We start from the raw sequence: 20,805 nt of genomic DNA on the forward strand, positions 1-20,805 counted from the left end.
TTAATCTGCAATAAGTCATTTAACACATGAAGGGTTTCTTCCACTCTCATGTGTTCTCAATCCTTAACCAATTCTAATTTTCCTATCATCACCATCAACACTCAACCATTAACCAGTTCTGGGCTGAATATTAGTGAGGAATCTAAGATCTAGAATAGCCTTCATAAGACCACCCCAATCATGCCAAGTCACAACGTATAAAAAATACGTATAAAAAATGTCACTGGTTAATAAAAGAGCACCACTTCCTATGAGGTTCCTGGGAGGTTCATTCCAGTATCTCCCAAAGAACATTCAACTGATAATTACTCCTACAAGATTCTCCTTACCAAAAGAATTCTGTAGTCAAACAGGTTTGGGAAATGTATTTGCAGCCTCTTTGCCATGATTTGTAATGGATGCGCACCTACCAAAAGCTAGAAGTTTCACAGCAAAGAAACCTAACACCATTTAACACATATTATCTAAACTTATTTGATCTTGAAACACTTTTTTTCATGCGACCATTATCATTTTTTGAAGCATACTTTGGAAAACTTTGTCCTATACTATATATGGCAAGTCCCAAAACATAAACACAATGCCTGTGTTTTGTAGGTCCCCACGTATTTGAAATCTGTCGTGTTTTGGACATCTAATTTTTCCTCCTCAGGGCTTTGTGTACTGTTGAGAAATGGCCAGAGAGTAATCTATCTTCCTTCCTCCCTTCCTTCCTCCCTTGCTTCCTTCCTTCCTCCCTCCCTTCCTTCCTTCCTCTTTTTCTTTTCCCCAGCAAGAGAGCAGTTAAAAAACCCATGCATATTTATTGAGTCTCTCTGATGTGCTGGTTGCTGTGGAATACAAGAACATAAAAGATTCAGTGGCCTGGACCTGGGTAGGAACTTAGAATATCCTGCTGAGAAAATCTGACACATGACCAGCCTAGAGAAATTGTGACGTGATGTAGAAATCATCCAGCTTGGAAGTGCTACTGCAGTTCAGAGCAAGGAGGGGGAGGGATGGACTGTAGCTAAGTGCATAGGGCTCCAGGAAGAAGGTGAACCTGGATGTAGGTCTTTGACAAAGTCTATGGTTTGAATGGCTGTGGGAGGAGGGCATCAGCTGGCATTCTTTTCAGGTGGAAGAAATGTCTGGAGCCTGAATAAGGGTCATGTGTATCGGTGGTAAATAGCCTGGATGGAGTAGACTCCTTTGAGGGAGGAGAAGGAAAATCAGGTTGGATACTTAAATGAGTGGTCTTGAGCTAATAGATTTTGTGGGAATTAGATAAGTGCACTGGTAGACCAGAGGATGAAATAAAGAAGTGAGAAGGAGGGAGGTTACGAATCCATTCCAGTAGTCCAGATGTACACTGGTAAGCAAGGAGTTCTAAAAGTATCCATCTTAATGGTCTACTGTGACAGTTAAGAACAACAGAAAGAGTATGGCATTGGGAAGAGAGATCTAGGTTCAAAGGCTGGCTCTGTAACTTAGCAACCATGTGGCAAATTTAGGCAAATTATTTTACTTCTTTACCTTAGTTTTCTCTTTTGCAAAATAGGGCTAAAAATACATCCCACAAAAGGTTACCCTCCTAACGCTGGCTATTTTCCACCTTTTACTTGAATTTTAAGACTGTTAATTTAATTTTTTTAGATTTTATTTATTTATTTGAAAGAGAGAGATAGCAAGAGAGAGAGCATGAGCAGGCGGAGGGGCAGAGGGAGAGGGAGAAGCAGACTCCCCAGTGAGCAGGGAGCCCGATGTGGGGCTTGATCCCAGGACCCCAGGATCATGACCGGAGCTGAAGGCAGACGCTTAACCGACTAAGCCACTCAAGAACCCCAAGACTAATGTTAGTTTTAAAATCTCTTCATCTGCCTATTTCATTTTTGTTTCATTTCAACTTAAATGCATAATTTGTTTAAAAAATTATAAATAGGGGCACCTGGGTGGCTCAGTTGTTAAGCGTCTGCCTTCGGCTCAGGTCATGATCTCAGGGTCCTGGGATTGAGTCCCACATCAGGCTCCCTGCTCATCGGGGAGTCTGCTTCCCCCTCTCCCTCTGCCTCTCTCCCCATGCTCCTGCTGTCTCTCTCTCTCAAATAAATACAATCTTTTAAAAAAATAAGTAACAAAATAAAAAAATTATAAATAGTTACCATGTCAGTTACATGCAATATATGACAGCTGCTTTTAACAGCAGTGCATCTCCTCCCCATCTCTTCTTAAAATACAAAGTTATCAAAACAATTCTGTACATATTTTTGATACTAGTAGTAGTCAGCACCTGCATCACTCTGAAAATTAACCCAGTTGGTATTCATTACACCTGCTACTTTAGCAATTTAAAATGCAGTTCTTTTATTAAGCAAAATGAATAAAGCAGGCTGTTCATATTTTATTTCATTCTTGAGATTAGATTTGGAAAATATATATTATTCCATAGCAATCTGAACACTTCTTGCCATGCCCCGATCTTGTAAACCCAAATTTTATTTTGAGTATTCCAGGTTTATGCTTAAATGATACCTCCTTCATAAGAGGAAAAAAAATTGCTTAGCATCTTCTTCCTGTTGTTTAAAAACCAAATGGCTGTACACACACACACACACACACATACATTTATTTATGTATGTATTCATAAATCTCCAGGGCACATTTACTAGCTAGAATTATTTTATTTAATGTGTGGGCATTTTCCATTTAGATCATTAAGACATTAACATGAGTAGAAGATTTTTGATTTAAGACAGTTTGAAATCCACAAAAAGTAATTATTGTAGAATGTCCTTCTGGCAATTTTATATTTTTTTAAACAGCGTTACATAACTCTGGAAGTACAACTTTTACGTTTTAGGAGTTTTGCCATTTTGTTTACTATGCTCAGGGCATCCACTATTTCACAGGGATTATTTATTTCATTCATACAAATTTTTGTTGCATATCAAAGCAATGGAGAAGCTTCTGGATACTTAGGTCCACATTCTAATTTCAGTCTGTATATTCTGTTTTCATATTTTGTTCTTGATGACCTAACAACCATGCCTGCCCACCTCGAAAGTATCCTTTATTCATCAGCTTCAAGGTGGATAACCAGATTATTTCCTTTGGCATTCTTTGAGATCTTCCAATTGCAGAAATTATGGGGAACTTCAGCTCCTGTGGAGAACTGCCATTTTCTTCTGAAGGTCCAGACTCCACCCATACAGAGTTTTGGGGGAAGACTAAGTGAGATGAGGCAGTGACTTTCAAACTTTCTTGACATGGTACCACAGTAAGAAATACATTTTATATTATGACTAGCCCACTTGTTTAAAGTAGGAGCTGCAATGAATACTATTGTGCTTATTTTTTAAGAAGTGTGGGTGCTGACTCCTAGTATAAAAATATGTACAGTAATGTTTTGATACCTGTATTTGTTCAGAAAAGGTGGGGAGGAGTGAACTCTTATTAAAAGCAACTCCTGTGTGTTGTATATAATAGTCATGACAAAATTTGTTCATGGTCTTTTTTTAAGAAACCATGCATTTAAGTGAAAGCAACAAAAGTAATTATATATACACAATATAAAGGAAATCTCTACATAATTGAAACAGTACATATACACATACATACATATACATATATTTGATCTAGTATATAAAGAATTCAAACAGAACTTACATGAAGTGATGTTTAGCCTTACCATGTATGATTCGTTCTGATGTTTCCTATTCTGTTCTATTTAATTCAAAAAATATTGATTGTGACCCACTAATTTGATTTTGCAATCTACCAATAAGTTTGTAAATGCTGAGGAAAGGAATCACTTAGCTTAATGAATGTTAGTTTTCTCTCCCTCTGCTCTCTTCCTCCCACTTTATAATAAAAATTCTTCTTGTACTCTCCTGCAAGGGAGAAGCAGAACACAAGGATTTCTAAGGACAGTCTGTCTAATATGCAGATACTTGGTAAATCACTTCTTAAATGTGTGAGTTTGCTCAGGCAGTAGGGGTTTACCAGTTGAACACATAAAGCAGGGATCGCTCACTCAAGGGCCCACTGGAAGGAACGATGTGGTGGTTGGGGAGTTCAGGGGCAGTAGGTGGGGACTTCAGAGAGTGTACATGGGAAAGCTGGCCAACTGCTGTCAGCTCTTGAGATTTTTCGAAAGAATCCCCGCATTTGAATTTTTACATGAAAAATCTACATTGTTTAAACTTTGGCAACTAATTCAAAACAAGTTTTCAGGACCAAACAAGAGTCTATGGACCTTCATGGCCAATTTGCAACCTCTAACATCAACAGTGCTTAGCACAAGTGACAGAAACCTTCCTGAGCGCAGTATTTTAGACAAGCCTGTAAGGACCTAATTATAAATTTCAAGGTAGAGAAATTAAGTTAAGAAGTGTTTCTGGAATCTAGAATGCTAATGCGGGGTTGTTAAAAGATGATATGAAGTCAAAAGACAGATTCTGTTCCAGGTTCCAGTGGTTGCTCAGGACTGGTCTGGGCCAAATAATCTCAGCTGTCCACGCACCAACTGGACCCCTATGAGATGTGCTATGAGGAATTAGGCCTGACAAGACTATCTAACTCCAATGACTTAACGATTACTACTAAGGGCCCACCCAATCAGGGAGCTCTGTTTCCCAAAAACTGCCACACATCCTAACCCTTTCATTGGCAAATGAATAGGAAAAATAAATCTTTCCATTTAGCCTTCATTTTCCTTTCTAGCTCTTACTATCTTACAAATAAATTCCTGGTACACCTATCTGTTTCCTCCATTTCTAGGGGCCTTTTCCTTTGTCAACCCCCTCCTACATAGTCTTATGTTCCCAAAGCACCTCTTGTATAATAGTATCTGTCCTTAAGCAAGACCATATTCTGGAATTTGAATCCCTGTTGGTTTGTATCCAAATTTGTTCGATTCTGGAGAGCCCCTCTAAAATTCACCTCACCAGACCCATCTGTCCTCACCATCCCCTGTGGCTGACCCCACCAACACACCCACCTTTTGTCAGCTAGTTCCCTGAGAGTCCCATCTCTTCATATTTGGTCATGTTTGCCGCTTCCTGGTCCAGTCCTCCCACTTTCCTTCCACCTATTCAGTTCCTGCCTTTCATAGATTCAGTCCTTTATGCAAAGGTTCCTTCAAAGGAAGCTCTGCATAGAAGCCGATGACAAGCTCTCCCCAGGAATAGCAGGAAGCCTGGGGTGGAGGGAGTCAGTCTTGAGATCACCTAGGGCCGGGCAGCACTCGAGACAAGATTACGGGTAATAGGTTCCCAAGTTCCAAGGAGGGAAACCACATTCTTAGTCTGTTTTGGTTTTACTTGGAGGTGAGTACTTTCCACGGACAAAGTTGAGAAACTAGAAATTGTTACATGATTCATCCTTTTCTACCTCAACTTTGGTTTGATTCAACAAGCCAACAAATACTTGTTAAACACCTGCCAGGGGTATCTGGTAGTTTAAGAGGTATTAAACTTGCAGAGCTAAATTCAGATCTCTGGCTTCAGGGAGTCTGCCCCTAGAGGTTATGAACAACAAATGAACAATTGCAGTAATTTCAAAAGAAATGCATGCGTGTGACAACAGAAGCATGTAGAAGGTAGGGAAAATTTAGAGGATCCAAATAGGCTTCCCGGAGAGCCTGTCCATGTCCTCCTCCACCTGCTAACTCATGATCAGAGTTTGCACACTTGGCTGGGACTTTAGAGAACAGTGTGTGAACAACAGGAAGATGGGTCTGGTGGCTCAGGTTGGGCGAGAACAAGCTCAGGCACACGATGCACAAGAGAGTCTTTTTCTTGTCCAAACTTCCAAATTCTCTGGTGGAAGCCTAGGAATGAGGGAGAAAAGGAGGCAGGGAGCTCCACCCACTGTAGCCAGGAAGGAAAGAGTAGGCCTGAGTCTCTACAAGTGTAGAAACTCAGCCAACTGTAAGCTGGAACATCAAGAAGATAATGTTTATTCAAAAAGGATAATTAAAGAGGCAACTGTGGGAGGCAGAGGAGAAAAACTGGGGCTGCCTGATAAGTGGGTGAAGAAAACCCAGCACCTTAAGAACTTGATTGTATTTTGCAGCCTGAATTTCCTATTTGCTGCTCCCTCTGCCTGCTGCCCCCTCCTCCACAAGAGCTGGGCTCTGTGGCCCCAGAGTCATGCTCTTTTTGTGGGGAATGAACATTTAGAAATGAATTCATCTGGGCAAGCAATCACTGATAAGTGATTTTCCCTCAGGGTGAGTGAGACTGGCATTTGAATTTAACCTGTTTGGTTGGATTCTAGAGGAATGTGCCTGTTCTGCCTACAGAAAGCCCCTACTCCAGCTCTGACCCCCTCCAGTTCTTTACTTAGAAACAAGGCCAGCAGGTCCTTGCTCTTTTTAATCGCTGAATGGACAATATGCTGGCTTATTCTGGGATAGAGGGGGACCTTATGAGGACTGAAGATTCAAGAGAACAGTTTTTAGAGCAAGGCAGTCCTTGTTTCCAAACCTAAGTTTTGCCACTGACTTACCAGAGATACTCATATAAGCTCATTAACTTACCTAAGCTTGTTCTCTAATTTGTAAAACGAAGAAAGCAGTACCTATATCATATGATGATTTTGAAGATTAAATAGGATTGTGTATGTAAAGCAGTACTTGAGAAATAGTAAGTGCCCCCCAAATAATGATGATGATGAATTTAATATACAGGCATACAGAGAATATTAGGATTTTCTGAATTATTTCCAGCTCTTAATATTTCACTCTTCTTCCAGATTCTATTATCTACTGGCTGACTGACAGGGTCTTCCGAGCATTTATCAATGTGATTAGGAACAGTAATTCTGGAAAGTACTCTCAAATTATTTATCTAATTAAACAAGCAAACCTTTTTAACCCAGACACCCTAAACCTCTGTAGCTTGTCTCTGCTGATTTGGTCAGAACAGCTCAGATGGTAGGGAAGGGCTTTCCGGGTGGAAAAAAAATAAATTAGCTGTCTGGAAAACAAGGACCTCTGAGTTAAAAAAAAGCCTCCCTAAAACAGACTGTTTACTTTTGCCATGGTATCTCACATTAGTTGGGACTGGGAAAATCCAGGTTACCACCCAGCAGGAGTTCCCTCTAAAGATAGAGACTGGCAAATATCATATTTGATGCATGAGAGCCAAATCAGAAGGTTACTCTTCAAGTAACTACATCACTAAACAGTCTCTCACAATGATTGTTTACTAGTAGACAGATTTTCTCCAGGGTTGGAACCAGATCAAATTCATTCTTCAATCTCTGGTGCTAGACATTGGCTGTCACACACCAGGTATCCAATACATGTTTTTAAATTGAACTGAAAAAGCGTGGAACATTCCCTTTATTAAGACTACCTTTTCTGTAATGTTTCCAGAGCTTCCGACACATCTGAGAATCGGTAACTCCATTGTTAGAGGAATATTAATGTGGTTCAGGGGCTTGGAAACCTCACTGTCTATTATAAGATTACTGTAACTTTTTTTTTAACGTATTTATTTACTTAATTAACTGAAAGCTTTTTGAAAAATAAGTTGCTGTACACAAAAGGTATTATTACTATTATGTACATGACCAATATGGAATGTCAACTCAGGGTAATAAATCCTCCCTGGTGAGGTGATATGAGTGGGTAGGAAGGTGACATAAGCCTTAAATGACAAGCCTGGCACTCGATTAGGAGCCCATGGAAAGTAGTCCCAGGTAAGGGGGAAGCTGTTTCACAGATTGGGGTGGACCACACGGCAGACTGTAATTTCCTAGTTTGTCTTTGTTTGACTGTGCTTGCTTCTTCCTCATTCTTTTTTTTTTTTTTTTAAGATTTTATTTATTTATTTGAGAGAGAATGAGATAGAGAGAGAGCATGAGAGGGGTGAGGGTCAGAGGGAGAAGCAGACTCGCTGCTGAGCAGGGAGCCCGATGCGGGACTTGATCCTGGGACTCCAGGATCATGACCTGAGCCGAAGGCAGTCGCTTAACCAACTGAGCCACCCAGGCGCCCCTACTTCTTCCTCATTCTTGGTATTTAGATCCTGATATATAACTGAGTACATCCAAGGACTGCAAACTCAAATGCCTCTAATGGGGTCAGGTAGGTAAATTAAAGGAGGCAGTGAATTATATACTTTAGTCCCATGTTGCTATATGGGAGTGTGGGTCATCAGTGTACTATACCTTCTAACTTTTCAAGGGAAGTTACAAATGCTATTTTTATGCAAAGTCTCCTATTTTACAAATATCAGCAACTAGTTCAAAAGGTTTTAAATACTTTTGGACTCAATACAACACATTTATGCGCTAGGGATGATAACCTTGGGGCAGCCAGGTTTTGGTCTTTAATACGTGGCCATCTTGGATTTCCTAGCGACATTCTGAAATTAGCCTGGAGTTCTTATTCCTTCCTACTTCCATAGCAGGCTGATGTGTCTTCCCAATTGTTCTGAATTCTTTATCTTTGACACTTAACATATCCAATTGTGCAGTAATGCATCTTGGAAAAAACTGTCTGGGAAAATGAGCTTAAAAACTCTGCCAACTCCTGTGGAAGTTGATCTGGTGATAGATGATAAAAACTTGTTAGTGCTACGTATCGTATCAGGCTTGTTTATGTAGATAAGTCTCTTCTTAACTAGGCATATATAAAATCTTTATTATGTCTTTTCTCCAGTCCGTTAGTTGTCACTTTCTTTTCTTTCTTTTTTTTTTTTAATTTTTATTTTTATAGTCATATCGCATCCCTTCATTGTGAGTACAGTAACTTTTGTATGGGGAGAGAAATCCCTGGTAGAGTGATCCAAATCTCCATTTCCCCCCTTCTTGTGTTCTACAGAACGATTTATTCTCCAAGTACCTAAAAATACTAATACATTTATTTGTTTACATATCTGTTCCTTACAGGTAGGGGGGTCCATAAAACCCAACTGGCCCAGAATTTACCCGGCTTATGTCTGTTACCCAAGGGTAATTATGAATAGCATTGCCTTTCACTCTATAAAGTGTCCTGCTTTGAATGCTAAATCATATGGGCACTCTACATATGAGAGAGTTCATCACACATCATTTAGCTGCCCAGCCCTGCCTCTTCTGGAAGTCTGGGCACTAGGCCTGCCCAGGGCTTTCCTCTATGGAGGCAGCTCCCTCAGTCACTGCATTCAGAAGCTTTGGGCCCGCTCCTGAAAGAACAATCACCTCTCTCTGGAGAGAGAGTCTTGGTAGAACAACAGCAACAAAAATCAATTCGCTAAAATCAATTCTCGCCTTTCATCTCAGGCCCCTTGCAAACACTAAGAAACAAAGGATCCCTAATAATTACAACTCCAAATTTACTGAAATCTAGAAGACATGTCTATTTGAGAATTCTAATCTAGTAATTAAACTTAAGCTTCTCAGGTTATACTGCACCTTAATAAGGCAGCTTATTTTGTCAAAATCAGTTAAGGCCCTCTAATGTGATTTGGAAGAAATGGATAGACAAAAAAAAAAAAAAAAAAAATGTGGCTGGTCAAGGTAATCCAAAAGCTCAACCCATTCAGTAAATAACAATGACACTTTAACAGGTTCTTTTTACTAATAGGATGTAATTGTGCTTGGCTTTAATTTCTTGTAATGATGGAACAAATTTGATTACTTCATACTTTTAGGGACATTTGGCTACATCATGTTTTGGTGCTTCCATAAACCCCAGTGGAAATTAAATCAGCTCTGTGATTGCTCATTTCCCCTATTTAGTGACATGTCTGCCTCGTATCAGCAAAATGGTAACCACTGTCTACCTTAATCCAAGATACTGCAGGAGATTTAAAAGAAATCACCTCCTGCGCCCTTCTCCTTTCAGATCGCCCAATTTGTAGCTATCAAATTTTGGCATGCTTGCTGGGATGCAATCTTGTTTGAACAAGCAAAGTAATTCTCACGTAAGACTTTAGGATTCTCTGTACTGTAAGTTCTAAATGCACCTATAATTCAAATTTAGATGAGGGTTATGAGTTGGTAAGAACATGAAAAGCACCAAAAGTTTTAAGAACTTAAACTTTTATTTTGTGCTACCAGCTTCTCCTTTCCCCAATTCTAGGTGGACATACAAGTTTTGAGGTAGGGAGTTTACTGCCACATACTATGAAAAATAGTCATTAGTCTAGCACATTTAATCTTTAGGCCCTTATGCAGAGCAGGTAAAATATTCTGGCAGAACTTAACACAAGTTTCCTGACATTGTAGGTACTAAGCTCATACGGTGAAAGATCATACTACACAAACATTGCAAATATGGTACTGCAGACTGACATTGTTGAAAACACACATGGAACATTAGTAGGCAACACTGTGGCAGAGACTAACACTGAGGCTTTTCTTCCTCAGTTATGTTAGAATCCTTAATTTACCTAAGCATATGACTGCTTAAAATAGAGAACATTCCCAGACTCCTATGTAGCAAGGTATTGCCAAATAAGTAAGTTCTGATAAATGGGTTCAAAGTAGAAGTGTTATGTGGAGGTTTCAGGAACTGTCATCAAAAGACATCTGTCCTGTATCTTTTATCTGTCCTTCTTCATTCTTTTCTCTTTCCTCCTGGCTAGAATAAGAAGTTGATGGCTGACACTAGAGCAGCCAAATTGGACCATGAGTTGAATTTAGTTAGAATAAAGGCCATATCTAAAGCATCAAAAGGAAAGGAGCATGTGTCCTTGAAGTCTTTGTGGAACAGTGTTGCCCATTAGTTCTAGATTGCCTACTTTCAGATTTTAACAGGATAGAGAAATGAACATCTATCTTCTTTAAGTCACTTCTATTTTAAATCTGTATTTGCGTAAAATGCTTTCCCAACTAATACAAACACCAGTAACCAAACTCTTATTCACCTATGATTTAAGACTGTATTTTAGTCTTGTTAACAAAGTGTGTTCACCTAGGCCAGGCTAAAATTTAGATATTGGACAACTGGTTGCCAGCTTACTATAATTCAAAGATACTGTGTAGTAACACATTGCTAGTTAAGAGCTTGTTCCAGGACTATCTCAAAATTATTTCTAGAAAATTTGCCAAACAAAATCCTATAAGAACCACGCTAAAGTTTCCCCTGGGGTTCAGATATTTGTCTTTCCAGATTTGAAAGTCACTCAAGCCTGGAAGCCATTGCAATGGACCAAAAAGTGGTTTCCCTGCCATGAAGAAGAACACTGTCATTTCGGGGAGGGAGGGTCTCCTTTGGTCCCCTCTCCCACTCATTTATGCACTTGAATACATGAATGTTTACATATTTTTTTTCTGACTCAACAGTCTCTGAGCACATTGCTCTTGTTAAATCATTAAAAGCTGGAGGGTCTTTTCAAAATTCTTTCTGCGATTTATCATTTAAAGCCAATGTTCTCTCCTCCTGCAAATCCAACAGCTTTAAAACTAAATTCTTGCAAATCCAAGTCATGTCTGAAAGGTTTATAGAATGACATACTGTGGTCATATGGTCAGTCCACAAATATCTCTGATTGTACAATATTTTAAGGCAAAACATTTTATGTGTAACCTCCATGAGGTTATAGAGCATGGCCTATTTATTTATTACCAAATCCCCAGCTTCTGGAACAGTGCCCCGCAACATAAATCTGTTGAATGAATAAATGAAGAATCTGCCTGGTGTAGTAAAATTGTGATCTGCACACATTTGAGGCTCATCTCTTTGTGTACACTGGGTGTACACATAGCCTCCTGGATGATTCTGCAGTACTGTGCATCTATATTGTCCACCAACGGACCTGTTTACCATAGGTACCTGTTACCAAGGGACCTGTTTTTCATAAATTGCTCCAGCATCACACTCTCCTCCTACAGAGACTATTGCTGCCCATTCTTTTTTTTTTAATTTTTTTTAATTTTTTTAAATTATTTATTTATTTATTTATTTGAGAGAGTGAGAATGAGAGACAGAGATCATGAGAGGGGGGAGGGTCAGAGGGAGAAGCAGGCTCCTCGCTGAGCAGGGAACCCGATGAGGGACTCGATCCTGGGGCTCCAGGACCATGACCTGAGCCGAAGGCAGTTGCTTAACCAACTGAGCCACCCAGGCGCCCTATTGCTGCCCATTCTAAATCCCTAAAGCACTGTCATTTTCACTTAGATCCCGCAATACAGAAACATTGTTGGACATACTTGGGTGGAGAGGAATACGCATGCTTAAGCTTCCTTTGAAAAGAAATCGCAACTGTCAGAAATGTTAGTTATCAAAATTAGCTCCATAGATTATGGACATAAATCTCAGTTCTATTTATTCATAGTAGTGTAAACTTGCATTTTTTAAAAAAGATTTTATTTATTTATTTGACAGAGAGAGACAGCGAGAGAGGGAACACAAGCAGGGAGAGTGGGAGAGGGAGAAGCAGGCTTCCCGCCGAGCAGGGAGCCCGATGTGGGACTCGATCCCGGGACTCCAGGATCATGACCTGAGCCGAAGGCAGACGCTTAACGACTGAGCCACCCAGGTGCCCCTAAACTTGCATTTTTAAAATTAATTTGGAAATAAAAATAGCTGTAGGAACCATTTTGGGAGAGACCTTCCATTATCGGTCTCAGTGAAGGGACAGCTGGGGTGTGTATTAGGATGGCTCCCCACAGGACTCCAGCTTTCTAGAACCCATTCGGCATTGCCAGTACCCTCTCCACTTCTCTACTGCTCACTGACACACAACTAGGCAAAGGCATTGTCTAAATAGAAACTCCTTCAATCTTTCAAAACCTAGAGCTGTCTGATCACAAAAAGAAAAACAGGATCAAAAATACAGAAAGACTAGATGTTCTGTCTGTCCAAGTGAATGCCAGCTAACGGTAATGCCATTGATAAGTTCACTAAACAGAGAAGATTTGTTAATCAAGGGGAATATCTGTTTGTATCAACTTATCAAATCTCCCTAAAACCAGTCATTTCACACATACTGACATAAATGTTTGTTTGCAAAATTTAAAATGTTAGTGACATGACTTTTTTTTTTTTTTTAAGGTAATTCAGTTGCTCCTTCTCCCAGTTTCAGTATCAGTATCTGGGTTAGAATTTAAGGTAAAAGGTATAAATAAATAAGTCATCCTGAAACATTCAAAGGCAACCAGATGTTTGAGACTGTAATGTAGTTATAAGGAAAAGTGTCCTTGTTCTTGGGAGGTATACATTGGGGAGTTTGAGGATCGAAGGCCATGATGTATATAGCTCTCTCTAGGGTGGGTCAGAGAAGAAAAACAGTGTGTGTGTGTGTGTGTGTGTGTGTGTGTGTGTGTAAACAAAGAGAGAGTGATAAAGCACATGAAAGACGATGTTGCCAATGGTGAGGGATACGCATGTATTCTTTCTACTATTCATGAAGCTATCCATTAAGTTTGGAATTGTTTCCAAATAAAGCATTTTTTTTAAAAGGTGATCAGAACAGTGACAATAAATAATTAAATTATTTCATATTTGAGCATTCTTTCCTGCCCCCACTATGTATACACACCTCATACACACATAAATATACATAAGTGACACTCATTGTACTTTCTTGCCTACATAATGAGTATGATTAGCACAGTACATGTTGGGAAATTTGTCTTATAATCTATTCATGAATTCAAGCTCTAAGTAATTCTAAGAGACCTTTTAGACAATGATCTGATTTTTAAGACAATGATTTTGAAGATGTGATGTCCTTCCTTGTAAATGAGGCCACCCTTCATGATATATTTAATGTGCTGAATGGGAAAAATCTGCAGCCAAGAATACTCTATCCAGCACAGCTATCATTAAGAATAGAAGAAGAGATAAAGAATTTCCCAAACAAAAACTAAACGAGTTCATGACCACTAAACCAGCCCTGAAAGAAATATTAAGGGGGACTTTCTGAGTGAGAAAGAAAGACCAAGTGTGACAAGGCTAGAAAGGAACAGAAAATTTCTAGATTCAATGACAAAATAAGTAATAAAATGGCAATAAATATATATCTATCAATAATTGCTCTGAATGTAAACAGACTAAACACTCCAATTAAAAGACACAGGGTGTCAGAATGGATAAAAAAACACAAGACCTACCTATATGCTGCCTACAAGAGACTCATTTTAGACCTAAAGACACCTGCAGATTGAAATTGAGGGGATGGAGAAACAATTATCATGCAAATGGAAGTCAAAAGAAAGCTGGAGTAGCAATATTTACATCAGACAAACTAGATTTTATGTAATTAATTAATTAATTAATTAATTAATTAATTTTTAAGTAGGCTCCATGCCTAGCACGGAGTCCAACATGGGGCTTGAACTCAAAACCCTGAGATCAACACCTGAGCTGAGAGATCAAGAGTCAGATGCTTAACTGACTGAGCCACCCAGGCATCCCCAGAGAAGCTACATATTAAGCCAAAGACTATAACAAGAGATGAAGAAAGGCACTATATCATAATACAGGGGACTATCCAACAAGATCTAACAATTGTAAATATGTATGCCCCCAACATGGGAGCACCTAAATATATAAAATAATTAATAACAAACATAAAGGAACTCATTGATAATAATACAATAATAGTAGGGGACTTTAACACCCACGTACAGCAATGGATGTAGCATCTAAACAGAAGATCAACAAGGAAAAAATGGCTTTGAATGACACACTGAATCCGATGGACTTTACAGATACATTCAGAACATTTCATCTTAAAGCAGCAGAATACACATTCTTTTCTTTTTAAAGATTTTATTTATTTATTTTACAGAGAGAGAGTTAGCGAGAGCAGAAACACAAGCAGGGAGAGTGGGAGAGGGAGAAGCAGGCTTCCCGCAGAGCAGGGACCCGAGCGGGGCTCGATCCCAGGACGCTGGGATCATGACCTGAGCCGAAGGCAGACGCTTAACGACTGAGCCACCCAGGCGCCCCTACACATTCTTTTCAAGTACACACGGGACATTCTCCAGAATCGATCACATACTAGGTCACAAATCAGGCCTCAACAAGTACAAAAAGATTGAGATCATAGCATGCATATTTTCTGACCACAAAGCTATGAAAGTTGAAGTCAACCACAAGAAAAAACTTGGAAAGACCACAAAAACATGAAGGTTAAACAACATGCTACTAAAGAATGAATGGGTCAATCAGGAAATGAAAGAAGAAATTTAAAAAAATACATGGAAGCAAATGAAAATGAAAACACGATGGTCCAACACCTTTGGGATGCAGCAAAAGTGGTCCTAAGAGGGAAATACATAGCAATACAGGCTGACCTCGAGAAGCAAAAAAAATCTCAAATATACAATCTAAACTTACACCTAAAGGAGCTAGAAAAAGAACAAACAAAGTCTAAAGCCAGCAGGAGAAGGGAAATAATAAAGATTAGAGCAGAAAGAAATGATATAGAACCAAAAAAACAGTAGAACAGATCAATGAAACCAGGAGCTGGTTCTCTGAAAAAATTAATACAATTCATAAACTCCTTGCCAGACTATCAAAAAGAAAAAGAGAAAGGACCCAAATAAATAAAATCACAAATGAGAGAGGAGAAATAACAATCAACACCACAGAAATACAAACAACGATAAGAGTATATTATGAAAAATTGTATGCCAATAAACTGGACAATGTGGAAGAAATGCATAAATTCCTAGAAACATATAAACTACCAAAATTGAAACAGGAAGAAATAGAAAACTTGAACAGACTCATAACCAGCAAAGAAATTGAATCAGTAATCAAAAATCTCCCAACAAGGGGCGCCTGGGTGGCTCAGTCGTTAAGCGTCTGCCTTCGGCTCAGGTCATGATCCCAGCGTCCTGGGATCGAGCCCCGCTCGGGTCCCTGCTCAGCGGGAAGCCTGCTTCTCCCTCTCCCACTCCTGCTGCTTGTGTTCCCCTCTCGCTGTATCTCTCTCTGTCAAATAAATAAAATCTTAAAAAAAAAAAAAAAACCTCCCAACAAACAAAAGTCCAGGGCCAGATGGTTTCACAGGCAAATTCTACCAAGCATTTAAAGAAGAGTTAATACCTATTCTTCTCAAACTATTCCAAAAAATATAAACGGAAGGAAAACTTCTAAACTCATTCTATGAGGCCAGCATTACCCTGATTCCAAAACCAGACAAAGACACTCCACTAAAAAAGACAGCTACAGGCTAATATCCCTGATAAACACTGTTGCAAAAATTCTCAACAAAATACTAGCAAATTGAACCCAACAGTACATTAAAAGAATAATTCACTACGATCAAATGGGATTTATTCCTGGGCTGCACAGGTGGTTCAATATTTGCAAATCAATCAACGTGATATACCACATTAATAAAAGAAAGGATAAGAACCATATGGTCCTTTCAATAGATGCAGGAAAAGCATTTGACAAAGTGCAACATCCATTCATGATAAAAACCTTCAACAAAGTAGGGCTAGAACATACCTCAACCTAATAAATACCATATATGAAAAACCCACAGCTAATATCATCCTCGGTGGGGAAAAACAAAGCTTTTCCTCTACAGTCAGGAACAAGACAGGGATGTCTACTCTCACCACTGTTATTTAACATAGTACTGCAAGTCCTAGGCTCAGCGATCAGACAACAAAAATAAATAAAAGGCATCCAAATAGGCAATGAAGAAGTCAAACTTTTACTATTTGCAGATGACATGGTACTTTATGTAGAAAACCCAAAGACTCCACCAAAAAATTGCTAGAAATGATACACAAATTCAATACAGTTGCACAATGCAAAATCAAGGTACAGAAATCTGTAGCGTTTTTATACACCAATAATGAAGCAGCAGAAAGAGCAATCAAGGAATCAATCTCATTTACAATTGTACCAAAAACCATAAGATACCTGGGAAAAAACCTAACCAAAGAGGTAAAAGATATGTACTCTAAAAAGTATAAAACACTGATGAAAGAAACTGAAGAGGACACAAAGAAGTGGAAAGACATTCCATGCTTATGGATTGGAAGAACAATATCGTTAAAACGTCTATACTACTCAAAGCTATCTACACATTCAATGCAATCCCTATCAAAATACCACCAGCATTTTTCACAGAGCTAGAACAAACAATCCTAAAATTTGTATGAAACCACAAAAGACCCCAAATAGCCAAAGCAATCTCCAAAAAGAAAACCAAAGCTAGGGGTATCACAGTTCCAGACTTCAAGTTATATTACAAAGCTGTAGTGATCAAGACACTATGTTACTGGCACAAACACAGACACATCAATGGAATAGAATAGAAAACCCAGAAATAGACCCACAACTATATGGTCAACTAATCTTTGACAAAGCAGGAAAGAATATAACATGGAGAAAAGACAGTCTCTTCAGTAACTGGTGTTGGGAAAATTGGACAGCCAAATGCAGAAGAATGAAACTGGACCACTTTCTTATACCATACACAAAAATAATTTCAAAATGGGTGGAAGACCTAAATGTGAGACAGGAAATCATAAAAACCCTAGAGGAGAACACAGGCAATAACCTCTTTGACATTGGCCATAGCAACTTCTTACTAGATGTCTCCTGAGGCAAGGGAAACAAAAGCAAAAATAAGCTATTGGGACTTCATCAATATAAAAAGCTTCTGCACAGTGAAGGAAACCACAGTGAAGGAAACCAACAAAACTAAAAGACAACCTACGGAATGGAAGAAGGTATTTGCAAATGTCATACTGGAGAAAGGGTTAGTATCCAAAATGTGTAAAGAACTGATACAACTGAACACCCTAAAAAACAAATAATCCAGTTAAAAAATGGGCAGAAGACATGAATAGACATTTTCTCAAAGAAGACATACAGATAGCTAATAGACATGAAAAGATGCTCGAAATCACTATCGAAATCATTATCAGGGAAATACAAATCAAAACTACAATAAGATATCACCTCACACCAGTCAGAATGGCTAAAATTAACAACACAGGAAACAACCGATGTTGGTGAGGATGCAGAGAAAGGGAAACCCTCTTACACTGTTGGTGGGAATGCAAACTGGTGCAACCACTCTGGGAAACAGTATGGAGGTTCCTCAAAATTTAAAAATAGGACTACTGTATGATCCAGCAATTATTTTATGAGGGATTGGCCCAAAGGATACCAAAATACTGATTCGAAGGGATATAGGCACACCGATGTTTATAGCAGAATTATCAACAATAGCCAAACTATGGAAAGGGCCCAAATGCCCATTGACTGATGAATGGCTAAAGAAGAGGTTTTATATATATATATACACAATGGAATATTACTCAGCCATCAAAAAGAATGAAATCTTGCCATTTGCAATGACGTGGATGGAGCTAGAAGTATTATGCTAAGCAAAATAAGTCAGTCAGAGAAAGATAAACACCATGTGATTTCACTTATATGTGGAATTCAAGAAACAAAACAGATGAACAAAGCAGGGAAGAAAAAGAGAGGGAGGCAAACCAGGAAAAAGACTCTTTTAACTATAGAGAACAAACTGAGGGTTCCTGGAGGGGAAGTGGGTTAAATGGATGATGGGGATTAAGGAGAGCACTTGCCATGATGAGCCCTGGGTGTTATATGTAAGTGATAAATCACTAAATTCTATACCTGAAACTAATATTACACTGTATGTTAGCTAACTGGAATATAAATAAAAGCTTGAAAAAAAATACACGAGGCCACTCTTTTGTCCCTTGAGATTTGGTTGACACTGGCCCATGGCATCCAATTACCTGAGAACACACCCTGGAAAAAGACAGCTGAGGCATATTGCCTAAACCACAGGCTATTGAAAACTTGGCCGAAAGTGACTAGTTTGGACTGCTGACTTCAAAAGTGCTGATGAATACAATGAACTGTGGAAGATATATGATTTGTTTTGCACACATTTACTATGATTGATAGCCCCGATTTGGCAAGTTCGTTCACTCCCAGTGGAGATGAAAGTTTCACTGCCTTGCCTCTTTCAACATTCCTGTTGAGACAGATTTCATTCTTACTGGCCAACGTACTAACAAATCACGCATAATTTGCAGCATAATGAATTTATTAGCTACACTGTGGATCAATGCTGTACATAATATTCCTGAGTCAACATGAGATCTTAATTAAATTTCCTTATTATAATGCCTCTGGAAATTTTTCTTCAGACTACTAAACTTCAAGACATGAGTCTAGGTTTCAACCAGTAATTATGCTAGTAATTTTTCTGAGATGGGCCAGGGCCAGGGTCAGGTTAGGAAGTGATCTATTATGAATGGAAGTTTATAAAACGGGTATATGCAATCAAAACCACCCATAACTGACTCAAACCATTCTATGTCTCAAGTTATTCTGACACCCAGAGCAGCCTCTGAGCAAGTCAGTTTCAGTTATTCCCTTACAAATAGAAAAGAAAAGATAAAAGATGGCAGTGGCAGAGATGTGGGGAATGAAAAAAGTTAAAAATAAGGGAAAATAGGATAGAACTAGTTCTTTAGTACAAAACTGAAATCCTTATTTTTAAATTGAAGATCACTCAGAAGTACAAAGAGAGCAGTGAGGGAGTAAGAAACTAATTCTAAGGTAACTCCAAGGAAGGGGTTATTTAAATTAAAAATCTGACCTGGATTGTGTCCAAAACTGAAGTGTTTTGTTGTTGTCATTAATAATCATGAGAAATTATATTTTTCTCTTGGTACCTACCAAGAAAGAAGGAAAAAGGGAGGGAAGACAGAGAAGGAAGAAAGAGAGAGAGGGAGAGAAGAGAGACGCTGACAAAGAGACAAAACCTCAGATGAGATTATCATGGTGATCATTTCGTAATGCATATAAATATCAAATCACTGTTGTACACCTGAAACTGATTTAATATTGTATATCAATTATACCTCAATAAAAATAAGGGCGTCTGGGTGGTGCAGCTGGTTAAGCAGCTGACTCTTGATTTTGGCTCAGGTCATGATCTCAGGGTTGTGAGATTGAACCCTTCCTCAGGCTTGGCGCTGGGCATGGAGTCTGCTTAAGATTCCCTCTCTTCCTCTCCCTCTGCCCCTCCCCCCCAACTCTCTCTCTCTCTCAAATAAATAAATCTTTAAAAAAGTAAAAATAAAAATAATAAATAAATAAATGCCACAAGAAAGAAAAAAAATACTGTATTGCTTATCTGAAAGTTGTCAAGGGAGTAGATCTTACAAGTTCTCATCACAAGCCAAAGAAAAATTTGTAACAAGGTAAGGTGACAGACTGTTAACTAGACTTATTGTGGTGATCACTGCACAATATACACAACTACTGAATCATTATATTGTACACCTGAAACTAATATAATGTTATGTATCAATTATACCTCAATTAAAAACAAAAACAAGAACAAAGGCTATCAAGAAACAAAAATCCAGCTTGAAGATCCCAAAATATGCTGTCATGCCCCCTTCAAAATATAAAATTTTGTTTAAATATATTAGAAAAGGTATTTTTTTTTTTTAATTTTAAAAATCAATTAGTAGGCCAGTTAGCCAGGGTGACATTTACATTCTTGGTACTCTCTCAAGTGAACTTCATGGGCTCCCATCAGAAAGCCCTGGCCGAGCTCTCATTGGTCCACTTTGTGCAAGGTGCTGGGTACACTACACAGCCTCTTAGGAAAAAAACACACAGCCTGATGCAGACGCTGTGAAAGTGGAGTTTGCTGTCAGGTCCTATAAGCTACTCATGCCCCAGTATTTTATCACAATGAACCAGCTGGGAATGAAATGCCTGGGAACAGGCCATAAATCTACTGGCAATGAATATTCAATATCTTGCACAACGTGGTGATTTGTTAATATAGATTTAGTCTCTTTTAAACTACTTTTTACTCCTCTTGAAAATATCAATAAACCATCTGC

The 20,805-nt window shown here is 38.7% G+C and overlaps 1 protein-coding gene across 5 annotated transcripts in view; it reads right to left on the reverse strand.

Moving 5' to 3' along the window:
- Positions 1-20,805, reverse strand: part of PDE4D (phosphodiesterase 4D) — a 745,734-nt gene that overhangs the window by 63,982 nt on the left and 660,947 nt on the right. The window contains exon 6 of one of the 5 annotated variants that reach the window (XM_054512129.2): positions 2,652-3,869. The exons of the other annotated variants lie outside the window; for them this stretch is intronic. Coding sequence (XP_054368104.1) covers positions 3,754-3,869 — 116 coding nt within the window. The 3' untranslated portion in view covers positions 2,652-3,753. Of the gene's footprint in view, positions 1-2,651; positions 3,870-20,805 lie in introns of those variants that run through there. 5 annotated transcript variants of the gene reach the window in all.

This window comes from Mirounga angustirostris, unplaced genomic scaffold, assembly GCF_029215605.1.
Source record: "Mirounga angustirostris isolate CCGP_5_RB_7025 unplaced genomic scaffold, mMirAng1.0.hap1 SCAF_7, whole genome shotgun sequence".
In the NCBI taxonomy this organism is placed as follows: Eukaryota; Metazoa; Chordata; class Mammalia; order Carnivora; family Phocidae; genus Mirounga; species Mirounga angustirostris.